Source organism: Sus scrofa, chromosome 14, assembly GCF_054392235.1.
Source record: "Sus scrofa isolate SSC_HxYL_T2T_F1_AM1 chromosome 14, Sscrofa_HxYL_maternal_Yorkshire_Landrace_v2.0, whole genome shotgun sequence".
Lineage (NCBI taxonomy): Eukaryota > Metazoa > Chordata > Mammalia > Artiodactyla > Suidae > Sus > Sus scrofa.
In genome coordinates this window covers 47,203,846-47,222,131 of record NC_139396.1, presented here as the reverse complement: position 1 = coordinate 47,222,131, position 18,286 = coordinate 47,203,846, and the positions used below count along the sequence as shown (strand labels likewise).

General features: G+C 48.0%; 1 protein-coding gene across 6 annotated transcripts in view; it reads left to right on the top strand.

Annotated features, from left to right (window-relative positions):
- The window catches only part of GLT1D1 (glycosyltransferase 1 domain containing 1), a 129,574-nt gene that overhangs the window by 84,260 nt on the left and 27,028 nt on the right, over positions 1–18,286 (top strand). For all 6 annotated transcript variants that reach the window (XM_084994332.1, XM_084994333.1, XM_021072863.2 and 3 more), the window contains one exon: positions 3,478–3,576. In XM_084994332.1, the coding sequence (XP_084850458.1) occupies positions 3,478–3,576 (99 nt within the window). The remainder of the gene's footprint in view (positions 1–3,477; positions 3,577–18,286) is intronic.

Below are 18,286 nucleotides of genomic sequence, written 5' to 3'. Positions count from 1 at the left end.
CCCATTCCTTGTTCACGACCAGCAGGAGTTCAGGGGAATTCAGAGGGTGCGGCTCCAAACAGTCTCACCCAAGACCTCAGCCAGGACCGGCTTCCCAGTGCCATTGTGTTCTGGGGCTCTGTCTTTCTTGAAGACACAGTTTGTTTTGAAAGAGGTGATTTCACACCTGAAGAAAGGGAGCTGAGAATCAACCATGCGATTCCTGAATGCCGTGTCTTGGCTGTATGAAAATAGCATTTTCGGGTCCTTATTCTTAAGATGACTCTTTTCTGTTTTCTTTGTTCTCATTTCTTTGTCTTTTATTGAAGTACAGTTGATTTACAATGTTGTGTTAGTTTCCGGTGTGTAGCAAATTAATAACAATGGAAGGTCCTGCTCTTTGCCCTCTGAGATGGGAGCAGGAAAATCACAACTTGGAGATGTTCTGTGACCATGAAACGCCGACATGAGAACCCGTGCTGTCTTGGAAAGGCAGCTGTGCAGCTGAGATTGAGCAGGAGGGCTCCAGTCCCAGGGGCGAGCCAGCTCCTCTACTTTCTCTGATGGTGGGGACAGAATAATCTTGGGGGGGGGGAGGAGGAGGGGTGTCCACACTCCCCCAACCTTATCTAAGACCCGGATCTCAAACTCAACATGCACTGGGGAAGATGGAGGTGACACAGAACCAGGGAACCAGGTGAGCTCACCAAGAAAACTGCTAATGATAAGATGGCCAGCGTGGACCACTGACTTAACACGTCATGGTCCATGCACTCGAGTTGGAAAAAGAATTTTGCAGCACAGCCACATGAAGAGAAGGAAAAGTTGATTGAGATAAGAGATGCTGCTGGCGCAGTGGGACAACTTCTTGATAATCAGGGAGAGCCAACCCTCCAGAGAAAGAAGTTTATTGACATGAGAGATTCTGCTGGCACCGTGGAACGACCTCCTGCTGATCAGGGAGAGCCTATACCGAGCATGTGGTCCTGTCTGTTTTTATAGCCCAGAGGAGAGGTCTCAGGATATACCTGCTGACCTACTGATTGGTTAAGGAAAGAGGTGTCTTAATGGTACACTTGCTGGTTGGTTGGAGGCATATGAGGGCCCTGCAGGCTCGAGGCAAGGAGTGGGCCACATGCCTTTCCTAGTAGGGATAGGAAGGAGCAGGCCAGGTTGCTCAAGGTTGGGGAAGGGGCATTACAGTAAGACGGGTGGGGTGATATGGGTCTGGTCATTCTTGTCTCGGCCAGAGGCTTTGCGTTCTATCTCCTTGAGGGGGCCTTGAAGTCCCACATTACAATTTATTTATGTCCAGGTGTTTCTAGAACATTTACTCCACACGTATTGGTTGAACACCTGCTGTGTGTCACGCACATGGCTCTGGGCACTTGGCCATTGGTGGCATCCATGCCATGTGAAACCTTGAGTGTCACAAAGCTCCCCATCATAGTGACTGAGACTGGGTAATTTTACATGTCTGAGAACTCAGTGTCACCTATTTCTTTCTTTCTTTCTTTCTTTTTTTTTTTTTTGTCTTTTCTGGGGCCGTTCCCGCAGCATATGGAGGTTCCCAGGCTAGGGGTATAATTGGAGCTGTAGCCACCGGCCTACACCACAGCCACAGCAATACCAGATCTGAGCCGTGTCTGTGACCTACACCACAGCTCATGGCAACGGCAGATCCTTAACCCACTGAGTGAGGCCAGGGACTGACCCCGCAACCTCATAGTTCCTAGTTGGATTCGTTAACCACTGAGCCACGATGGGAACTCCAATGTCACCCCTTTTGTATGAATTGAAATTAGTACCATCTGCAGAATCATAGCACCTAGAACAATCCTTGTACAGAGCAAGAGCCGGATGATTGGTTTGCTGATAATGCCCCTCAGGGCTGCCTCCGGACACCAGACTGTCACCTGCTGAAGACACCTGTCACATAAAAGCTGGGTTGGCCCCTGTGAAAGTAACCACAGGAGATTCGGTGTAGGGAGTAGAAGTAGACGTCAGAAGAGCTGGCCTAATGCTCTACTTTTCTAGGCCTTGCTCCCCCAAACTGAGGAGAGGGCCAGAAAAATGCCCCCTTCCTGGCAGGTGAGGTCAACCTTGCCTGCCCTGCTTTGGGGTATCTTTTTTTCAGCAACACCAGATCCTTAACCCACTGAGTGAGGCCAGGGATTGAACCTGAGTCCTCATGGATACTAGTTGAGTTCATTACTGATGAGTTGCAATGGGAACTCCTGGAGCATCTTTTTGAGGCTTCGATCCCAGGTCGTGCTATGGGGCGCCCTGTGCTGGCTGATCCCAGCCCTTTGAGACTAGAGACTGCTTAGTAAATAATCAGAATGATTAACCGTGTTGCTCCTTGCTGTTCTATGCCTGTCAAAGGGGTGTGTGTGGTCCCAGTGGCATTCGTACAGCTAGTGCTGGAAGCACATTACTCATCAGGGAAGGTAATGACAGTAATTAAAAAGGCAGGGAGTTCCCGTTGTGGCTCGGGGTTAAGAACCCAACATAGTATCTTGCTCAGTGGGTTTAGGATCCTGTATTGCTTCAAGCTGTATCGTAGGTCGCAGATGTGTCTCAGATCTGGTGTTGCTGTGGCTGTGGTGTAGGTTGAAGCTGCAGCTCCAGTTATACCCCTAGCCTGGGAACTTCCATATGTGGCCATAAAAATAAAAACAAAAAGCCAAAAATGTATACTCTGCCATGGAAGAAGAGTCAACCAAACACTTTGAGAGAGGGATTCTTTGTTATGTTGCAGTGGCAATGTCAGACAGACCATTACAGTATATAGTTTTCCAGGACTTGCAAATATAATCAATCATTAAAATTCAGTATGTAGTTGCAAAATCCGGGGTTTGGATTGCGGTATCATTTTCAGCAAGCTCTTTGGGTATTTTTGTGTGGTGCCAGAGGTCCAGTTAACATAAGAAGTTTGGAGTTCCCTGGTGGCTCATTAACATAAGTTTGGGAGTTCCCATTGTAGTTCAGTGGGTTAAGAACCCATCACAGTGTCTGTGAGGATGCAGGTTTGATCTCGGGCCTCACTCAGTAGGTTAAGGATCCAGCATTACCACAAGCTGCAGCATAGGTTGCAGATGCAACTCGGATCTGTCAAAGGGGTGTGTGTGGTCCCGGTGGCATTCGTACAGCTAGTGCTGGAAGCACATTACTTATCAGGGAAGGTGTGGCTGTGGTGTAGGCCAGCAGCTGACATGATCTCTAATGCAGAAACTTCTATATGCCACAGGTGCAGCCATAAAAAAAAATCATTAGAAGTTTGGAGTTCCCTGGTGGATCAGTGGGTTAAGGAATCGGCATTGTCACTGCTGTGGCGTGAGTCACTAACGTGATGTGGGTTCAATCCCTGGCCCGGAACAGCCAAAAATCCGCCTCCCCCAAACTCCAGAATTATTCTCCCGGAAATTGACTTATCCCACCACAGAAGCTCTTAAAATGACTGCCCACCTGTCTCCTTCCTTCTGTACACCCTTTTAGGCAATGGATTTGGAAGTCCCCGTGTTGGCGAGGAACATCCCGGGGAACGCCGCAGTGGTGACGCACGAAGTTACAGGATTGTTGTTTTCCGACCCTCAGGTAAAGGAGAGTGATATCCGTGTTCAGCTGGTCTGGGTTATTTTCTTCTGCATGTCCTTCGGAGTCTGTGACCTGCCTCTTTGTGATTAGCTCTTGGGGTTCCCTTTATAATCAGTAGATACCTGTGTGAAGCACGCTTGTCACAGGGGCAGCCGCCCGGATGTGTGATCCAAAGAAACCTGGGCACGTCCAAGAAACCAGAGGCCTGGGTTCTGTTTCTGATGCCACTGGTGGTGATTATCATGACCTTGACCTTGAGCAAGTCACTTCCCCTTTGAGATGCTTGGCTTTCTGGTTTCAGAATGCGGGTACTCTTCAGATACAATCCTGCACTTCTAGAACACCTGCTGGTGTTCAGAAGACTGTCACATATCTGATCCTTTGTGGTCCCCTCGAAACAACATACCGAAGAGGCAGAGTAGTTGAGTGTACTTGAAATTAAATAAAGGTCAGTGCAGCTGACAGTGGGCACAGCTGGTGGAGCCGTGTCACCAGGGGCACATGTGTGTGAAGGGATCCCGGTCACAAAGTGCTGAGGGTCCAAGGATGTGCCTGTCCTTGAACCTTGGGACCCTGTGCAGGGTGTGTGGCCTTGGCCTGAGTCTCCAAGCTCTATTTTCTCCTCTGGACCCATGAAGGGAATTATAACTCTGATCTTAGAGGAGAGACGTGGGTGGAAGGAGCTGACATGCAGAGCTGAGCAGTGGGCACAGCGATGGTCAGGGCCCTGGGTACCCATTATCACCAAAAGGAGAAGCGTTGCTGCTGCCTATGGCTTGTTTTAGGCGGCAGCAATAAAGAATCTTAAAGAATTCCCTGGAGTTCCCATCGTGGCGCAGTGGTTAACGAATCCGACTAGGAACCATGAGGTTGCGGGTTCGGTCCCTGCCCTTGCTCAGTGGGTTAACGATCCGGCGTTGCCGTGAGCTGTGGTGTAGGTTGCAGACGCGGCTTGGATCCTGCGTTGCTGTGGCTCTGGCGTAGGCCGGTGGCTACAGCTCCGATTCAACCCCTAGCCTGGGAACCTCCATATGCCGCGGGAGCGGCCCAAAAGAAATAGCAACAACAACAAAGAGACAAAAGACAAAAAAAAAAAAAAAAAAAAAAAAGAGAATTCCCTGGTGGCTCAGCAGGTTAAGGATCTGGCATTGTCACTGCTATGGCTCAGGTTGACCCCTGGCCCAGGAACTTCCACATGCCTTGGGTATGGCCAAAAAAAAAAAAATAAAAATAAAAAATAAAAATAAAAAAAAAAAATAAAAAAAAATTTTGGGAGTTTCCATCATGGCTCAATGGTTAAAGAATCCGACTAGGAACCGTGAGGTTTTGGGTTCGATCCCTGCCCTTGCTCAGTGGGTTAAGGATCTGGTGTTGCCATGAGCTGTGGTGTAGGTTGCAGATGCAGCTTGGATCCTGCATGGCTGTGGCTGTGGTGTAGGCCGGTGGCTACAACTCCGATTAGACCCCTAGCCTGGGAACCTCCACATGCCGTGGGAGCGGCACTAGGAAAGGCAAAAAGACAAGAAAAAAAATTTTTTTTTTCCATCCTTTGTTTTTTAAGTTTTTTTTTTTTTTTTTTGGTCTTTTTGCCATTTCTTGGGCTGCTCCTGCGGCATATGGAGGTTCCCAGGCTAGGGGTCCAATCGGAGCTGTAGCCACCGGCCTATACCAGAGCCACAGCAATGCAGGATCCGAGCCGCATCTGCGACCTGCACCACAGCTCACGGCAATGCCGGATCGTTAACCCACTGAGCAAGGGCAGGGACCGAACCTGCAACCTCATGGTTCCTAGTCAGATTCATTAACCACTGTGCCACAACGGGAACTCCATGTTCTTTAAGTCTTTAGATATAAAAATTAGGTTCTAGGATTTCCCTTGTGGTACAGCAGGTTAAGGATCCCAAGTCATTACTGCTGTGGCTCAGGTTCGATCCCTGGATGGGAAACTTCCACAAGCCGCCAGTGTGGCCAAAAAGTAAGTAAGTACAAATGGGGTTCTACTCACCATCATCTTTATTAAGGCACATGCACATGCTGAAATGCAGGGTTTATACTTACAAGCTGCGGTCAACTCAAATATTTGAAATGTCCATGTCTCACATTTCCTCTGGCAGGTGTTTCATCCCAGACTTTCTCCCTGTCCCTTAGTATAAATTATGGGTCACCTCGTTTGACTGCCTGCCTATCCCAGAGTCAACACAAGCAAGATGGGAGTCAGCTTCACTGGACAGGGGTGGGAGGGGGAATGGATTGAAGGAGTCAGGCTGTGCTACCTACAAGGTCCTGTGTGGTTTGCCTTTCTTTAAATAGTAACATCTAAAAGCCAAAACAATACCAGGGCACCACGTACATGGTTGTTCCTTGCTGATGCTCCAGACAAAGGTGTATTGCTTTTTACCACGTTCCACGTCTCTCAAAATCAACACCAGCCAAGCTACAGGTCATAGAATATGGTTTCCACGCGGGCAAAGAGATTTTATTCTCATCTCCCCAAACACAATGTCTATTTATTTTATAGCTCAATTTCAGAGCACTACAATTTTATCACTGAGTGTCTGTATAGCCATCACTTATAAATGGGTATATCAGCCCCACACTGGAATGAGAGCCGTTTGGCTCCCCTGATTTCATTGCATGTTTCTTGTAAGATATTCCTTTTAATATTTGCAAATAACTCTCCTATCTCTGACACATCCAAGTCATCTCTGCCGATTGCCGGCTTCTTATGAAGGTATCAGACACAGCCTCGCAGCTCCCACAAAGTTAAGGTGTGGGTTTATTTTGATTCCAAGGCTTTAACATTAGTTTTACAAAGAATGTTAAAAAAATAGAACACTCTTAGTTTCTTGGGAGCAGGAGTGGCGGGGAGGGTGCATTTTCGACACACTTTGAGAAAGTGCGCTAGACACGGATATCACACATGGCTTTGTTTTATAGTTGTGATCAGACTCAATCTAGCACAGAGTTGGAGCTGTTGCTTCAAAAACAAATATGCAGTTTAGATAAGTCACTGAGTGGGCTTACAGTCGTCTGGCTCTGGAGCTCAGGTGAAATTACCACTGGTTGTTTTCCAGCGTTTGCAAGACTAATTTCAAATGTATATTCAAATATGTATTTGGAGTGGCATCTCATTTATTAAGAAGGGACTTCCATGCCAGGATGTAATATAGATAGATTCATAGATATATCTATAGATACATACATACATACATACATTGATTAGATAGATGAATAGATGGATGGATGGATAGATTGATGGGTGGGTGGATGGATAGATGCATGGACAGATGGATTAATAGGTAGATAGATATTCATACATACATACATACATACATAGGTTAGATAGATACATGGATGGATGGATGGATAGATGGATTGAATGATAGATACATGGATACATAGATTAGATCCATAGATATAAATGTGGATTTCTATATGTCTGTATCTGTATCTATCTATATAATGTATACGTAACTTTTTTTTAACCACAAATGCTGTTCACATCCTTCTAAATCAGTAGTCAGTAGTTCTGCTCGCTTGCTTTTTTAAAAATTTTATGGCCATACCCAAGTCATATGGACATTCCAGGTCAGGGATTGAATCTGAGCCACAGCTGTGGCAACATGGGATCCTTTTACCCACTGCACTGGGCCAGGGATAAAACCTGCACCTCCACAGCGACTTAAGCCACTTTAGTAGGGTACCTAACCCACTGCACCACAGTGGGAATGCCCTGCTTTCATTTTTATTCCCTTATTGAGACAATACAAGGTAGACTGTACATTTCACACCCGCCCTCTCATTTCCTTTCCAAAATGGAAAATGAGTTTTACACAGGTTTTGCCTAAAGGCTATGAATGGTTGTCAAAGTGCCTCCTTTATCCCTTGGTTTCTTTTGCGGACCTGTCTCTAAAACAAAACCGATGGTGCAGCAGACATGTGACTTTCCCCTGCAAACATAGCCTTTTCTCATATTCTTTGATCCTCAGCATTGGGCGGTGTTTTCTGACCACCAGGGCCCTGGGCTCCTGCTCTCCCCTTCCTGGTCCTCAGGCTGCACAGGGAGTGTTCCTGGTGCTCACTTAGTTAGGGCATCACATCCGTCGCCTTTCAGGGTGGAGGATGCTGCGGGCACATGGGGTGCCTGGAGCGCAAGCTCGCCTCCCTTTGACCGGTCTGTTAGGGATCTGCAGCAGGTTCTGTGTGCAAACCAAGCCTCCCAAAGTCCCTGCACTAGCACATGTCTGGCCTCTGAAGGTAAAAGATGATACATCAGCTGTTGCAACCTTAATATGCTAATCAGTGTAGATGGCAGAAGCAAGGTCTTTAGGGAAGAGGTGCATGACAGGCAAACGTGAGCGAGGATCGAGTGGAGGGAATAGAAAAGGAGAAGCCCATTTGAACGTGGCTTGTGCTGGGCCAGGTGGTAGAAGCAATGGTGAAGGAGGGAGGGGGTGAACCGCGCATTCAGGAGACCATGCGCCCTCAGGAAGGAGGTGGCCCTGCTTAGCGCCCCCTGCAGGAACTGCGCATTCCCTCCAAGATCTGAGAGCAGCCCCCCAACCTCTCTGTAGCCAGGAAGAGAAAGGTGATCTTGGTCCCATGACCACAAGCAGCTAGATTTTGGCACCAACCCCATGTGCACTTAAAAAAGGGCCCCGAGCCCATCTTGTAAGATGCTGGTCTGAGGAACCAGCTCAACCAAGCCTGGGGTTCTGACTTATAGAAACCAGGAGACGATAAACACGTGCGTACCCCAAATGTACTCTTAAGTGCGTGGTGGTTAGCTCTGCCCCAAGAGGGAGCTAGGACTGGGAGGAAGGCAAGAGAAGATTTTTTTTTTTTGGTCTTTTTAGGGCCAGGCATATGGAAGTTCCCAGGGGTCAAATCAGAGCGACAGCTGTCGGCATACGCCACAGCCACAGCAATGCCAGATCTGAGCTGCGTCTACAATCTACACCAGAGCTCACGACAATGCTGGATCCTTAACCCACTGAGTGAGGCCAGGGATCAAACCCACATCCTTGTGGATACTAGTTGGGTACGTGACCTTCTGAGCCACAGTGGGAACTCTCCAAGGGAAGATATTAAGGGGAGCCAGTGGAGCTTCTGCAGAGGATGGAGATTTGCAGGTTTTTTTTTTTTAACTTAGTTTTATTGAGATAGAGTTGACTTGGGATGTTGTATTAATTTCAGGTGTACAGCAAAGTGGGTCAGTCATACATACACATACATCCTCTCTTTTTTCCCATACAGGCTATTCCAAACTATTGAGTAGATTTTCCTGGGCTCTACAATAGGTTCTCATGAATCATCTCTTTTCTACAGTAGTGTGTATATGTTATTTCCACCCTCCCAATTCTTTGCTCCCCAACCCTGAGCTTTTCAGCTCTGGCAGAGGCAGGCTGTCTAGAAAGAGAACGGTTTTGGGTAACTGATGCATCCCATTTGAGATGATGGACGGCATCCAAGGGGATGCCATGGGGTCTTGCTGGGTCTTATACATGTGTCTCTTTTCCCGAAATCCCTGCTCTTGTGTTTCACTCTTCTGGGAGCAGCTGGAAAGATGAATCCATGGTGCAGTTTGATGGGGGGAGCAAGAGACATATATAGCCAACTGCTAAGCACAGGGAGGGACTGGTGATGCCCCTGCTGAGATGCTCCAGTGGAAAGTCCAAGCTTTCACAATAGTCACCAAGCTGGCCTGACCCAGCCCCTGCCTCCCACTCAGTAGACCGTCTCTGTTTCTCCATCTGAAGTGTCTTCCTGGGCTCTTCCTCGGGCTGGATGCTTCTCCTTGGGTGGGTCTCGGTTTGGTGGCTCCTGCTCCATGAGACCTTCCTGATTCCTGTGGAAGATCAGGGAGAAAAAAATCCACGTTTTTCCCTTTTAGTTCCTCCATGGCTTTGATCGCTGTGCCGCTTTGACACACTCAGATGCTTAGACCTGTACTTGTTCCTTCATGGCCGCCTTTCTTCCCCACCCAGTCCCACCTTCATCCCGCTAAAGCGCAGGTCCACACAGGCATTGTCTTCAGCTGTAAATTCAAGATGCCTCCTCTTCAGGATTCTGTGTTGCACATCCCACTGCCCTAGCACCCACAACAGTACCTGGTGCCAAGTGTTTTTTGGCAGATGAACCCAGCTCAGGGAGCTCCCACTGTGGCTCAGTGGGTTAAGGACCCAATGTTGTCTCTGTGAGGATGCAGGTTCAAGGATCTGGCATTTGCCCTAAGCTGTGGTGTAGGCCACAGATGTAGATCAGATCGGGCGTTGCTGTGACTGTGGTGTAGACCAGCAGCTGCAGTTCCGATTCAACCCCTAGCCTGGGAACTCCCCTATGCCACAGGTGCGCCCTAAAAAGACAAAAAAAAAAAAAGAGACTATGTCATTTTAAAATGTTGATAGTGTTTTAATGTTCGGAAGAAGCAAAGAAGGTTGGAGAATGCTGAGCCTCCAAACTTCTGTTCTGGCAGAGCTGTGCTTAGATCTTGAGTTTTACCCTTGATCATCTGAGTCGTCCTGGACATGTTTTTCCTTCTTCTGCTCATTCCTTCATCCATGGGGTGGAGATGGTGATGCTCCCCTTTGGGCAATAACAGCAAGCGCGTGGGGCGGAGTCTCATCCTTGGCCTTGCAGCTGACACTCGGCCTCTGTCCACCAAGGCCAAGTAGAAATCCGGAGACAGAGTTTTGGGTAAAAGAGAAAGAAATGGCTTTTATTGCTTTGCCAGGCAAAGGAGGCCATAGCAGCCTAGTGCCTTAAAGACTGTGCCCTCCCTTGGGAAGAACTTCAGGGAGTTTTATAGCAAAAAGAGGTTCAGAATAAGAATCAGAGTTGAGAGCAAATATGCTTTCTTCTTTCTTTGGGGGAATATTAGTTATCCAGGTTGGGGGTCACAAGCGTGGTCTCCCGTTGTGGAGCAGAAGTTCCTGTTGTGGCTCCTGACTGGTATCCATGAGGATGCAGGTCCAATCCTTGGCCTTGCTCAGTCGGTTAAGGATTGTCAATGCCATAAGCTGTGGCATAGGTCGCAGATGGGGCTCGGATCCCGCATTGCTGAAGTTGCAGTGTATCAGCCCCTAGCCTGGGAACTTCCGTGCGCCGTAGGTATGGCCCTAAAAAAAACAAAACCAAAAAAATGACAAAAAAAGAACCCAGCTTGCAAAAAGGACATAATGATCAGTGATTAGGGCATCTAGGAAAGTCCCTGAAAAAAACATCTTGTGCTTATAATCTTTGACACACAGGCAGTTTTGCTCAGGGGTCTTAATCTGTAGCTCATGGCTGATTGTGTTTAGGGTTCAGTTAAGCCAGAGAGAAGCACAAGGAAGGACCCTAAGCTATTCAGTTTTGAACTAGTCATTTCTAATAGAAGCGTAAAGAATGTGAGTTTTCTCTTAGGTGTAGGACGGGCCTGCCTCAGCCTCAGGGGAAAGCTGCAGTGACACAGAATCATAGTCTGTCCCTTAGGTGCCGGATAGTCTGCCAAGCTCCTAGGTCTAAGCCCTGGAGTCACCATCAGTACAGTGAAACATTCTCCTTGTGGCATTTGGCCAACATTATGCAAATATCATCTCTCCCCCCCTCCTTCTTTTCATTTTATTAGTTAAAACCATTTTTAAACTTTTTAATCAAACATTTAGAATTCCCAGATGTTAAATGCACCTATGATGTGTAAGCCCCCAGCTAGCCCCTCCAAAATGTAAATTCTCCAATTCAGGGACATCCAGGACTGATTGGATTTCCAGTTAAGCCCAAAGGAGACGCTGGTGTGAATTACATTGGAAGTGAGTCTTAAACATTTATTTGCATTGTTACTGGTAATTATGCTGGGATGTTGCTGCAAATGATGCAGACCTGTGATGAGGCGCGTGGCTGGTATTTGTTAGGGAACAGGCGAGAGATCTATGGGAGATAGCATTTTCTAACAGCAACATTGAAAGAAAATAAAAAAACAGATGAAATTCATATTGGAATTCCTGTTGTGGCTCAGTGGTTAATGAATCCAACTAGGAACCATGAGGTTGCGGGTTCTATCCCTGACCTTGCTCTGTGGGTTACGGATCTGGCGTTGCCGTGAGCTGTGGTGTAGGTTGCAGATGCAGCTCGGATCCCATGGTGCTGTGGCTGTGGCGTAGGTGGCGGCTACAGCTCCGATTAGACCCCTAGCCTGGGAACCTCCATATGCCCCAGGAGCAGCCCTAGAAAAGACAAAAAGACAAAAAAAAAAAAAAAAAAAAGGAATCCATATCAATGATATATTTTATTTAGCTCTGTCTATCCAGATCCCACCTGTATTTTACATACTAGCTCATCTCAATCTGGAGATTAAATTTATATCCAAATTTGATTTGCATTGAGACTCTATACCCTTGGCTTTGCAATACTTGAATGGAGCACCAGTTTTAAAATTTAAATTTAAGTCCATTCAAATGAATAATTAAATATGCATTTCCTGGCACTCTGGCCTCATTCAGTGCCCCGGGGTTGGAGTGGAGGGGAGTTGTTCTGGGAAGGGAAGGGGGTGTGGGTCTGGGCAGGGCTGACACCCCAAGAGGGTCCCAGCCGGGCCTCCTCTTTGTACTGGCACTGTGGTAGGGACCTTGATCATTTCTCATGGTAATCCTCCCAGGGAAACCTACGAAAGTGTTACCCTAATGATCCCAGAGAGGGTAAGGCCTTTGCCTGAGGAAGCTCAGCTGGAGGGGGCAGGGCAGGAACTTGAACCCACAGCTCTATTGCAGAGCCCAACTCTGTCTCTGTCTTTCCTTCTTTCTCCAACTCTGTTTTTCCCCCAAGAGCTTTTGCACACGACTCCCAGTGTGGCTGCCTCTGCCTCTGTGTCTCTCCTTCTCTGTCTCTGTCTCTCCCTTTCTCTGTCTCCCTCTCTCTGTCTTTGTGTGTGTCTCTCTTTTTTCTCCATCTGTCTCTGTGTCTGTCTCTCCCCCTCTGTCTCTGGGTCCTTCTTTCTCTGTCTCTGTTTCTTTTGTTTCTTTCTCTCTTCCTCTCTCTGTGTCTCTCTCTCTCTGTCTCTGTCTCTCCCTTTGTCTCTGTCTCTCCATCTGTATCTCTCCCTTTCTGTCTCTCTCTGTGTCTCTTTCTCTCCCCCTCTGTGTGTCTCCCCATCTTTCTCTCCCCCTCTCTGTGTGTCTGTCTTTCCTTCTGCCTCTATCTCTCCCTTTGTGTCTGTCTCTCCCTCTCTGTCTGTGTGTCTTTCTCTCTGTCTCTATCTACCCCTCTCTGTCCCTGTTTCTCTATCTCCCCTTCTGTATTTCTTCTATGTCTCCCTCTGTTTCTGTGTCTCTCCCTCCCTCCCCTCCTCTCTTGTTTTGGGGAGAAGGGGACACTTCCCCAAGATCATCCCCTGGAAGGACTCTGCTCACCACTGTTTTGCCGGATCCCTGGGGAGAACGGACGTCTTCCTTAGGCCCAGTCCTGCTTGGCTTCATTGCCCGAGGCCTGGTCCCTGGGTCAGAATGATCCAGGTGCTGGGCGGTGAGGGGGGGAGACACCTAAGGTGGGCACAGTGCTGAGCAGCCTGGGAGCCTGGGTGAGGTGAGGACGTGGACAGAGCCACAAGATGGGGCTCACTGCTCAGGAAAGCCCAGACCAGGCCAGGGATGGACCACAAATCAGGGCTGTAGTGTGAGGCCCGTCCCTGCTCTGGCTCCTGTGTTCCCAGGCCAGCAGGCTGCATCTGGAAGTCTCTTAAAACAGGACGAAGAGAGGACAGTTTTTCTTCCAATTGCAGATTCCTCAGCCACGTTCACAGGGCAGGAGACAGCGTCTCAGACTTGACCTTCTGGCCTGACCTCTCGGGCTGTGTTGCTTGTTCCCTGAACACCTGGCCGCACACCCACTCAGCCTGGGAACAAGCATGGTGTACTTTGTTGTTTTTTTTTTTTTCTTGAAAGTGAGAATTTTTAATTACTTCAATTCTATTCAGTTTAAGGGCTTGAACCATCCATAATGAATATGACAGAATAGATAGGTGCTTTAGGAGGGTTCATTGTATTTTGAAATCTCTGCAACCTGAAATAGAATGTGAAGAGTTCCCATTGTGGCTCAGTGAGTTAAGAACCTTCGAGCATTCATGAGGATGCAGGTTTGATCCCTGGCCTTGCTCGGTGAGTTAAGGATCCAGTGTTGCCACAAGTTGTGGTGTAGGTCACAGATGCAGCTCCTATTCGACGCCTAGCCTAGGAACTTCCATATGCCGCAAGTGTAGGCCTAAAGAAAGAAAGAAAGAGAATTTGAAATTAAAAACCAACTGATTTTATTTTGGAGGCTTGCAATTAGGAGGGTGGCCTGAGAGACCCAGCCAGACCACACTGAAGGGACCCTCCCAACCCAGCACTGCTGGCCGATCCCCTGCCCATCACTCTGTGAGTCTGTCCCTCTTCCTGGCGGCCTGAGGGCACCTGGTGGACTCTTCTGTTGACTAGATGTCAGGGCAGCCAGTGAGGTCCCCAGCCTGCTCCAGGAACCAGCCCTGGAGGTGCATTTAATATCCTGAAGCTCAGAGCATAGAGATGTTGGTGACTTCTTAGCACTTGCAGAATTCAGGCAAGTGGCCTGTGCAAGATCCTTTGGGGTCTGTAGCTGCCAGGGTGATGCTATAGGAGAAGGTGTGGGACCTGGGTGCTGGCTCAGGCCTCCTCCCTGGGGCCTCCTGCCTCCATCTGGGGAGGCACCACTCTTCTGGGCTCTGTCTCCAAAAGTAATGGAGTTCCTGCTGTGGCTTAAGAATCCAGTGTTGTCTCCGAGGTGGCTAGTGTTCGATTTCCACCCTGGCACAGTGGGTTAAGGATCTGGCTTCACTGTAGGTCCTGTGACCTGAGCCGCCGCAGTGACAACGTGGGATCCTTAACCACTAAGCCACCAGGGAACTCCAGATCCTTCCTGTTCTTAGTCATCTCACCGTCTAGACCAGGATGAGTCAATTTCCCATCTTTTTTATTAAAAATAATTTTATATGTATAGTTTTTATAGAAAAGTTAACAACATAAAAAATGAAAATGAAATTAAAAAATATCCAGAGTGGAGATCCCCATTGTGACTCAGAAGGTTAAGAACCTTACCAGTGTCCATGAGGATGTGGGTTCAATCCCTGGCCTCACTCAGTGGGTTAAGGTTCTGGTGCTGCTGCAAGCTGTGGCATAGGTCACGGATATGTCTCAAAGCCTGTGTTGCTGTGTCTGTGGTGTAGGCCGGCAGTTGCAGCTCCAATTCACTTCTGGCCTAAGAACATCCATAGGCTGCAGGTTTGGCCTTAAAAAGAAAAAAAATTATCCAGAGTGTACCATTTGGAGACTCATCTGATGTTTTCAAGACCTTTCTTTTCAGGACAGGTACACAGATGACCTGTCCCTTTTGTCCCAGAAATGAATAGTCCCTTGGTTCATAACACATGTCATCAGCTACTCTCTATCCGCTGTCACAGATCTTGGCCTCAGCAGAGGTGGGAAATCCATCTTGGTTCTTGGTCTCAGAGACGTAGAGATAGTAAAACCTTTATCCCCTGTCCCCACCCCGGCGTTTACACATGACAGGTAGAAGGTTTTGGTCAGAGCAGACTGTTATTCGGAGGGAGGATGACAGTGCCGTGATCTTGATGACTGAGTTATTTGTCACCGAGGAATTCTTTTTTTTTTTTTTTTTTTTTTTTTTTGGCTTTTTGCCATTTCTAGGGCCGCTCGTGTGGCATATGGAGGTTCCCAGGCTAGGGGTCGAATCAGAGCTGTAGCCATCCGCTTACACCAGAGCCATAGCAACGCAGGATCCGAGCCGTGTCTGCGACCTACACCACAGCTCACGGCAACGCCAGATCCTTAACCCTTGAGCGAGGCCAGGGATCGAACCCACAACCTCATGGTTCCTAGTCGGATTCGTTAACCACTGCGCCACGACAGGACCTCCACCAAGGAATTCTTGTGTTTTATTCCGGCCCTTCCCGCAGCTGGCTGCCATGGAGTTCTTGGGGCCAGAAGGGACAAGTGGCAGCCAAGGCTGGCAAGAAGGAGAGCTCTGCCCACCATGCAAGTTGGGCGGGTCCATGGACATCCATGAGGACAGGGACAGTGGCTATCAGCCAAGGCTCTGGCTTGTAAAATCTCACAGAGGTGGTGTATGGAGTCCGATTGTGGGTTTGGAGGCTGTGGCAGTCATGAGGCCTCTGCAGGAGCGTCTGATCAGGAGGCTTTGAAGATGCTGGGGTTGGACTTTGCCTGGACTCAGAGGTGACCGTCTCTAGATGGTTCTCTCCATGGCTTCGCTGAAGTCAGCTTTCCTTGGCTGACACTGCCCATTTGTGTCATGTTCCTGCCAGCTCCCCAGAGAGCATGACTAGGATGACTTAAGTGCAGGTTTACATGCTCATTTCTTGCAGGTTTTGTTGTTTCCCTCTGACTTTTTGTGGCTGGTGACCCTGTGACTGCAGCTCATGTGACCATGGGAACCGCCCCCCCCAGAGCCACCTCTTCTCTCCAAGCCTTTCCTCTCTTTCTTCCCTTTCCTTCCTGATGTCCTCTTTGTCCCTGCCTTCCATGCATGCCAGGGTAGCAAGAGCAATTTGCTGGCAGCTCATGTATTTGAAATGATGCTCTGATAAGAACCTGGGAGGCAAGAAAGCCAGAAACACAGAATCATCGCTATCCTTGCTTTTAGCTTAATCGGTGGTTCCCAAATCTTATTGATCTCTGTGGTCGCTTTGTGGGTTTGCTTTATTCTCCTGGGAAGCAGCCAAGCCTGGTGGAGAAGGATGTTAGCTCTGGGGCTGCACCGTCTGAGTTTAATTCCCATTTCTTCCACTTATGGCTCTGTTACCTTGGGAAGGTTCCTGGACCTCTCTGTGCTCCCATTTCTTTCTCTCTGAAAAGGAATCACAGTGATGGCACAGCCCCTGGCCCCTTCTCTGCAATTCCAAAATCCACAAAGCCCTAATTTTATTTTTAGTAAGTTGGGTGCCAAAAACTCACTTAGCAGCAAACTTGGATCTGAGCTGATGTGAAGTTATTCATGGCTTTGTTTATCCTGCTTGGCGGGACAATTCACACATTTGATTCAGGAGATCCGGTGCGTTTTTTGTGGGGTGCTGCCTTAAACCACACATCCTTAACATATGGAGGGCATATGTTACTAAAAGGGCACATAAACCACGCTATTAAAAACCCCCAAATCAGGGAGTTCCCATCACGGCTCAGTGGAAACAAATCTGACTGGTATGCATGAGGACGCAGGTTCGATTCCTGGCCTTTCTCAGTGGGTTAAGGATCTGGCGTTGCCGTGAACTGTGGCGTAGTTTGCCAATGCGGCTCAGATCCCGAGCTGCTATGGCTGTGGCATATGCTGGCCTAAAAAGACAAATAAATAAATAAATAAATAAATAACCCCCCCCAAATCTGGTTAGTAGATGCAAACTATTACATTTAGACTGGATAAGCAATGAGGTCCTACTACAGCACAGGGAACTCTATCCAGTCTCTTGGGATAGAACATGATGGAAGATAAGATGAGAAAAATAATATATATATATATATATATATATATATATATATATATATATGACTAGGTCACTTGGCTGTATAGCAGAAATTGGTGCAACATTGTGAATCAGCTATACTTTAATAAAAAATTAAAACAAAGCAAAACAAAACAAAACAAAAACCCCAAAGCCTGGATTCTAAAACATGGCCTGTTACCTGGGCATCATCTTGATAAATGTTTAGCTGTTGTTACTGTAAAATTCTGGCTAGTTCTGTCCCCCGAGGGAGGCTCTCAGCCAAAGACCAGCTGTCCTCAATGAGAAGTTAAAGAACAGGTTGGCGCCTCACTGAGGTTTTCTCCTTTTTTTGGGGGCGGCGCACTCATGGCATATGGAGGTTCCCAGGGTAGGGGTCACATTGGAGCTACAGCTGCTGGCCTAACCACAGCCACAGCAATGCCAGATCCTAGCCGTGTCTGTGACCCACACTACAGCTCCTGGCAATGCTGGATCCTTAACCCACTGATCGAGGCCAGGGATCGAACCCTCAACCTCATGGTTTCTAGTCGGATTCCACCGCACCACGATGGGAACTCTGAGGCTTTCTCTTTGACTCAACCAGGCACAAAGGAGAATTGAAAGGGGGTTCACTTTTTCACCAAATGGTCCATGGTCATTCACTTCCCATTTCCTACTACCTCTCATGGGCCACCCAAGAATGTCAGTCTAGATCTGCTGGATTAGGGGACCCAGTCTGCGAGCTGGCTTGTGGGAGGTGAGTTCATGAATTGTCCCAGAGAAGGACCTAAGCTTGTGGTGTGTGTGAACAGGATCCACAGCTAGACTCTGTAGTGACCAGACTTGGAGTGGACAGCTGGAATGAAACATTCAGACTCCCAGCTGCCACCATTCATGGCCACAGGTCATGGTCAGAGGCCCTGGGTTAAGTATCAGCTCAGACTGCTGCGGAGGCCTGGCTTCAATCCCTGGCCCAGCATGGAAGGTTAAAGGATCTGGCTTTGCCATTGTGACAAAGGTCACAGCTGTGGCTCAAATTCAGTCCCTGGCCTGGGAACTTCCATATGCTGCGAGTGCAGCTATAAAAACCAACAAAAGAAACCAAGAAAAAAAGAAATGATCCATGCACCCCAGTGTTCCTAGCAGCACTATTCACAATACCCAAGATATGGAAACAACCTAAATGTCCATCAATGGAGGAATGGG